Raw genomic sequence first — 7,005 nt, 5'->3', positions numbered from 1 at the left:
TATATATATATATATATATATATATATATATATATAAACTCATCGAGGTGTTGGGAAGGGAAGTGTGCAACTTCAGATCTCGGACTGCTACAAAATAGTGGTCCATTTATTATACTTGAAGTAGTAAAGGTCATTCAGATAGCGCTCTCATGACGTCTTGATTCCATGACGTTCATTTCTTCCGGCTTTCCATGAGAACCAGGAATATAAATGGTCTCTGTCGTATGATCGATATTCCATTGTCGAGCACAGCACGTTTATTTATTAGTGTAGTTATTACCACAAGTCATCTGGTGGGTGATTGCGGTAGTGGGGCATACTTACTTGTGCCATGCAAATCGTTCTTTACTTTTTGAATCACGAAATCGTTCTTGATCTGCGTAATGCTGATAGTCCTGGGACATTAACAGAACGGTTGGTAATAAGTTTACTTTTGCTTCCGTATCTGGTGCTCTGCAAGTCTGTCGGTATGTGCACACGAATGTTTATGTATGTCTGATTTGAACGACCTTTCTACAATCTTTTAACTTTGGATTGACAGGTTTTGCCTTGTACTGTTTCCATCCTCACAGACGTTCAACTGTAACCAATGTTGTGAATTGGTTTTCAACAACCTCATCGCTTTCGATGATATGCACATGAAGCGCATGGGTGTGGCAATCATTTCCATCCTGGCGGCCGAGGTAAGCCTATTCAGAACCAACTTATTCCCGGACTTTCCCATGTTCTTTATACGTTCTCCTTTACATTTAGTCTACTTATAACGATGGTTTACAATTTTTGCTTTGTTCTGTTTAAAAGCATGCATCTGTCAATAACAGATCGCAGTCTGGCGAGATTAAGGTATGGTGCAATGTGACTCAGCTCCACGTTAGGCATTATGACACTGAGTGATTTGAAAGTGCACACCCGCATCTGAACTGGAATCCGTACTTTCGGATGGAATAACTTCAGCTTGATTACTCATTTCTGAAAATTTGCATCAACGGTTGCAATTGGTCGATGGGTCGATTTTTATAAGTTTATACTTTACTGACATCTGTACACGTTTCATTTGGCTTTCGGCACGAAAACCATTTCCTTGGAATTACTTGCTTGTTACGGGATCGCTTTTGAGAAGTACGTTTTCTTAAACATGGTATCAACGTCGAATTGCTGAAGCCTCTTATGGTACCTCGGGCTCAGAATCATAATGTCCTCTATTGCTTTACTCTTCAGATGCAATCAGTTTCAATTCATTTAGACATGCCCTTTGGAAATTCACCTCTGTACCTCATCTTGCAGATTACAACGGCCGGTCTATCCGAGCTGGCCAGAGACCGTAGACGCATTCAATGTTTGTTGGCCTACATTGCGGAGAAATGTTTACTCATAACGGACTTGAACGATTTGGGTCCAGTGATCCCGAACTATTTGAGTCAAGTACGCCTACGCGCTGAGGGTACACCAATTTTCGATACAACCTTGCGGTTCACGTTGTCTGCGCTGTGGAATTTGACCGATGAATGTCCGGAAGCCTGTATGGGGTTTGTGGAAGAGTGCGGTCTTCGTATTTATGAGAAAGTGCTCAAGGTAAACTTATTCTCACTATCAGGATTGCTCAGTTAAATACACCACTCTTCGTATCGTTTGTTTATTTTATTAGTTTCGGTGAATCAATTGACTGTTGATTGTAAAATGTGCAAAGAGCAGTTGTGAGACTGGCGCAGGTGTTTTTGGATTAACTGGCTAAAATAATCCAGCCCTTTGGTATGCACTTTGCACCCACAAAGCGTAAGGTCGTGCTCGTGGACATTGTCACTGAACACGCGATTTACAATCCAGACGGAGACATTCGAAGTTGTGGAGCGTTTTACTTATCTTGAAAGTTGTATCAGTCCTGGTTGTATTTTGACAGATGAGGTCAATACACGGATCTGCAAGGTTAAGGGCGCGGTTGCCTAGTTGAAACAGTATTGGTAAAGACTTTTCGGGCAGACATCGTCAACATGCTTTTGAGTCAGTATTTTCTCTCGCGCTTGCGTTTATGTTCTATAAGAGCACCTAGCAGGTCTGATGTGACTGGTTAGTTGAGATAGCCCTTCCGTTAACAAGGTTGATCAGTTTTTAGTCTTTACACGTCGTAATCTGAGTTTGTTGCTTTGACTTGGTGCGTTGGATACATTCATCTAAGTAGCTTCGTTCTGCTCCCTTTGTGATTTTTTTGGATCGTGATTCATCTTTCATAAGAGCGATAAATGACTATCTATTTTTAGTGACTTTTGTTTGGTCTCCTTAGTCCATTCGCTTTTTCTGTTAAGTTGTTGCACGCAATCGTGTTCCTCCTGCTCTTCATTTACGGAAACAAGCCAGAATTAATCATGTGCTTTAGCGGCAGTTTGGTAGAAGCCTGCGCAGAAGCCTGTAGAAGCCTTCTGTGTTTTTGTTGCGGGTTCCTCCACTTGTTCATTTATCCGTTCGACCTCTCTTGGCTACTTTCATCTGAAATATTCTTTCGTAGCGTGGACGATCTGGACTGGTTGCAACAGATCCAAAAATGAAACGTTCTGATTCTTCTTGCCTGTCACTCATGGAATGAATTCCAGAGATTGAGCTATATCTGAGTAACTCAGAGCGGGGGTATTATTAGGCGCATCACCTCCCTCTACAATGCGGGTCAGCTGACTTTGTTACTTAGCTATTTGCAGTAAGGCGTGCTGAGACGGCCACTATGTTTTTTATTGCAGCAAGGCTAGCATCACCAGGAGTTTCAACGTAGCTGATTACATTCGCAATCAGGTTAGCAGTATACCCCGTTTTAGGAGTCTGGTGGTGGCTGATCTTTCTCCATCATCCGGCTCTGACAACCTTCACAGTATGTGTGCTAGATGGAGTGTCGTTGACGTTGTGTTGTTCGGTCAGATGCCATGCTAACGACCGTCCTTAGCACTGAAAATTTCAGGGTGTTAATCCTACACTGTTGTTGGAAATGAATTCATATCGCTACTGTTGTATGAAGCACGGGGCTTCTCACCTGACACTAGCTAGCCATATACATGTGTCTCAGCTGGGACTTATGAGTTGTACGGGTCGCCGGCCACTATAACATCACTTTCGTGGCCCACTGGTTTGGAATGCTGATAGCCTCAAAGCTTTTCTCTCCTCTACACCTTCCGTTCTTATTCCTCGGGTCTGAATTACGTAGTGTTCACTGGGTTACACGGGTGGCTCAGCGCAGCTCCTTCCTTCCTTCGCCATCCTTCGCGCGGTCTGTAGGCGTAATGCGATGTGACAAGCAAACCCAGTAAAGACTTTCAATCCATTGCACGGACTTCGTTCCAACTGAAGTCGTGCTTTTCTTGATTTGAGTGCACGGAATCGAATGATAATCGATCAGTGCAGGCTGGGTCGTTGTACGGTTCTGAGGATCAGCCACGTCGAGCGCAGGATGTGGAACATATTCGGGTCTTTGACCGTCGATATCTCAGAGCCGTTACGAAAAGTTAGGGCGCTTTTTGTGCTGTCCGCCTTCCAGGATGAGGTGCACGTGACGTTCTCTGTGTTCGGCTGGCGACACTGGACGACATAGCGATTAAGCAGTGATAATAGCGTTCATGTTGTCAGTTTCTATCCAGACTGTCTGACCGAGTGTTGCAGGTGTAGGCATCTGGGATGTCTTAGGTTAGGCCTAGGTCTCCTCTCTATCCTGTTTTTATTCTCTCCATTCTAAGGCCTTATTGGTATAATTTGACTGTGGTCCAATGAAGCGGAAGTGTTCTCATCTGTTGTTTAGGTCAATGATGATGTGAGTCAGTCGTATCCTTCAACGACAGGTCATTGTTTGTAAAGTCTGGTGGATGGCCTCCTTAATCTGTCTGTCTGTCTGGCTGTCTTAATCCTTGTTTCGAATTTTATATATGATGATGGTCTTTACCGCATCGACTATTCCCCTTAGTTTTCTGGATTTTTTCAGACGTTTGTACGTAGGTTTTTCTGTCACCGTTATTTTTTTATTATTGTAACAGTCTTGCAATAATTTTCGCTCTCAGAACTGACGATCTTCGCCTGGTACCACTTCCGGGGGAATCTTGAAAATATTACCAGGGAGCCTTTGGCCATTTGTAAATAGTCAAATGCCTCACATATTTGACACATGCGATAGATCGCGTTAGCCATTCAATGTGATTTTGTGGTAGCTAGTCGCACGTGTTCAACTACCCACCTAACTTGACTTTTTTGCTCCCCTTCCTTCACTGTGAATTCATTATCAACGTCAAAATCGGCAGCGCAGCATCACTGTTCAATACAGACGTTTTCCTGCTATACCTAAATCGGGGCACTAAACACAATTTTCGCTCTTAACGCTGACGCACATTGCCAGAGTTAATCGGCTATGAACTTTGGTTGTCGCGATTGTGGTGTAAGCAAATTTGCGACCTTTGCGTATTAGACTATTCACTTCAACTTAGGCGCATGCACATAGCCGAGTGATATGTACACAATTTCATGTTAATCCTACTCAACCTAATGGAGCAGTAAATTGTGGAAAGTGACACTTTGGTGGGGTCTAATCGTTTACTACACCCCATATTGTGAAGTTCACAAACTTAGATACAGCTTCGCTTGGTGATCTTTCATAATTCTCTCTGTTCATCCAGTGCTTTTCCTCGATATGTGACCAGCTGAGCAGGAAGATTGTCTTGGCGGTGACGTTGTGTTTAGCCAGTATCGGTAACAACGTAATAAAAGATCTGATAGTCGCTTGTCCACTCAAACTTTTCTATTCTTACTGGCTATTCCATCTTATCTTCATTTCAGCGATTTGCAGACCAGGACGAAGAGGTGAAAAATCACGTATATACTAAGTGCTTGGGGCTACTGGTGAGTTTTAAACAATGTATCATACTGTCTATTTCGTGTTCTAAAAGGTACTTGTGTTTCATCACATGCAATAGTTTGTACTGTTTTGAGGTGACCAGTCCTGTGGCGCTGGTGTGCCATTTTTTGCTGTGATGATGCATGGTTACTCTACCTTCTCTTCATACCGACTTGTTAAACCCGAGCACGTCTTTGGACAAGATATCCGATTTTCGTTAGTGGAGCTACGTAACATCAGTTTACACGAAATGGGCGCACAAGCTAAAGCAGTCGGCTTGCACCTCCCATCTCCTGAAATTTTTTTGAGAAGAATGTTGGTAGCTCAGGTAGAGTAAATGGTCGTTGGTTTGTTCTTTGAGTTTGGCAATTTGATTGCAACTCACTAATCGAGTTGACATCATCACTGCGTTGTTCGGGGGATGAGGGGTGGAGTGGAGCGTAGCGATGAGCCAGCACGTCCACTGATCCATCGGTGCGCATTTCGATTAACCATCTCAGCGAACAAACTAAAGACTGTCTCCTGAAGTGTTTGACTTAGAGTGGTCCATTCTGGTTCGTTCGGTGCCATTCATGCTCAACTCTTGATTTGGAGATCAAAGTTTTGTGTTTTTTCCGTTGGACGCGGATGTCAGCAGTGATTATCGTCAGTCAGTCTTGTGATTATCGTTGTCGATGCATCAACACTGTCCATAATGTCGACGGAATGGCCTCATTCTAATGGTCGACCTGCCTTGCCCGGAGTGTTTAGTCTGCCCCAGGGATCTCAAGGAGTTCATGGCTCTCTATAGTCCGAATTCTTTGCCCAATTAAAACATGAGGTTGCTTCAACCCGCTACATGCCTATTTCTCTCTCTATCAGAGATTTAACTTCCGCAAAGAATAACGGTGATAGTTATTGCTTCCATCGCGAAACAGTTTCCGCAGTTTACTACTGACTGTTCCGACTCTTACACCTTGGGTTAAGCGCACGGAAGTGTTCGGCTTTTTTTTCCGTCCTTCATTTTCCAAACGTTGTCAAGCCTATTGCGTTCCCGTTCAAACCTTGAGATTTATGATCAAACCACGCTCTTGGTCGTTGCTCGGACTCACCAAAATTCTTCCCAAATCTAAGGATTGTGAATCAGATTTCGACAACTTGGTACGCTCTTCTCATTCGTTGCGGCTGAAATCACCATAAACTTCGTTAGCACTCGCGTTTTTGTTGGTTTTATCGTCCTCTCATCGTTTGATTTCTCGCACAGAAAGTGAAAAGCCTTGTTCCGCTGAGCCGTTCCGTCAGTGAACTTTTGCATGCCAGTCTTTCTGAACTTTTATGGTCAACAAACAGCACGGTTTACGATACTACTGGCGCAAATCTTGTCCGAAGGAATTACCTGTTACATTATGATCTTCGCAAGAAGTATCAGGATATTTGCTCCATATATCTGTAACTCAGTTTGCGCCTACTCACAGTTTCTTCCCCATCTTTTGTCGTAGGCTCACCGCTATAACTCTCTCGTGGGTCTGATATGTTACATGTGCCGGAAATTCCATCCTGCTCTAGGATAATGTGGCCTACTGATTTGATTGACCGACTAATACCTAAGAGCGCCTAATCCCGAAGAGCAGCTAATTCAGCTTCATGACTATGATTGTTTGTGGCAATATAGCAGATCTGATGTCTCCAACATAACTTGGCATCTACCCAATTGTGTGTATCTGACCATCTGCATTCAAGTGTAACAAAATACCTCGGTTGTCGCTGACAGATTGGTGTTTGGCAAGTTTATGTCTGTCGTCGTCATTATCGTTGGATCTTCAGGTAAATTCCTTAGCCCAGTCCCTTAGCGATCAACTAATGTGCTGTAGCACGCCGCCATCAGTCATTTCTAGTGTTCTGTTCCCGTCAATCGAAGCGGCCTACAGCTACTACGACACATGGATGAGATTTGGACACCGGTGGACTACCAACCACAGGCGAACTGTCACATCCCAGGTTTACAAAGCAAAGACTCTGCTTCTATCTGTCCCTGTACTATGCTTCATTCTTCCAGTTTGATATATCATCATCATCATCAAGGACAGCAACATCAGTGTTGCCACTGATGCTTCACTGCCGTACAACCATGTTTGTCTATATATATATATATATATGTATATATATATATA

General features: G+C 43.4%; 1 protein-coding gene across 1 annotated transcript in view; it reads left to right on the top strand.

Annotated features, from left to right (window-relative positions):
• The window catches only part of T265_01847 (hypothetical protein), a gene marked incomplete at both ends in the record, with an annotated part of 74,870 nt that overhangs the window by 28,969 nt on the left and 38,896 nt on the right, over window positions 1-7,005 (top strand). The window contains 3 exons of the mRNA XM_009165957.1: window positions 573-683; window positions 1,285-1,572; window positions 4,798-4,860. Coding sequence (XP_009164221.1) covers window positions 573-683; window positions 1,285-1,572; window positions 4,798-4,860 — 462 coding nt within the window. The remainder of the gene's footprint in view (window positions 1-572; window positions 684-1,284; window positions 1,573-4,797; window positions 4,861-7,005) is intronic.

This window comes from Opisthorchis viverrini (assembly GCF_000715545.1).
Source record: "Opisthorchis viverrini unplaced genomic scaffold opera_v5_20, whole genome shotgun sequence".
In the NCBI taxonomy this organism is placed as follows: Eukaryota; Metazoa; Platyhelminthes; class Trematoda; order Opisthorchiida; family Opisthorchiidae; genus Opisthorchis; species Opisthorchis viverrini.
Note: the sequence above shows the minus strand (reverse complement) of the source record. Positions and strands in the feature narration are given on the sequence as shown.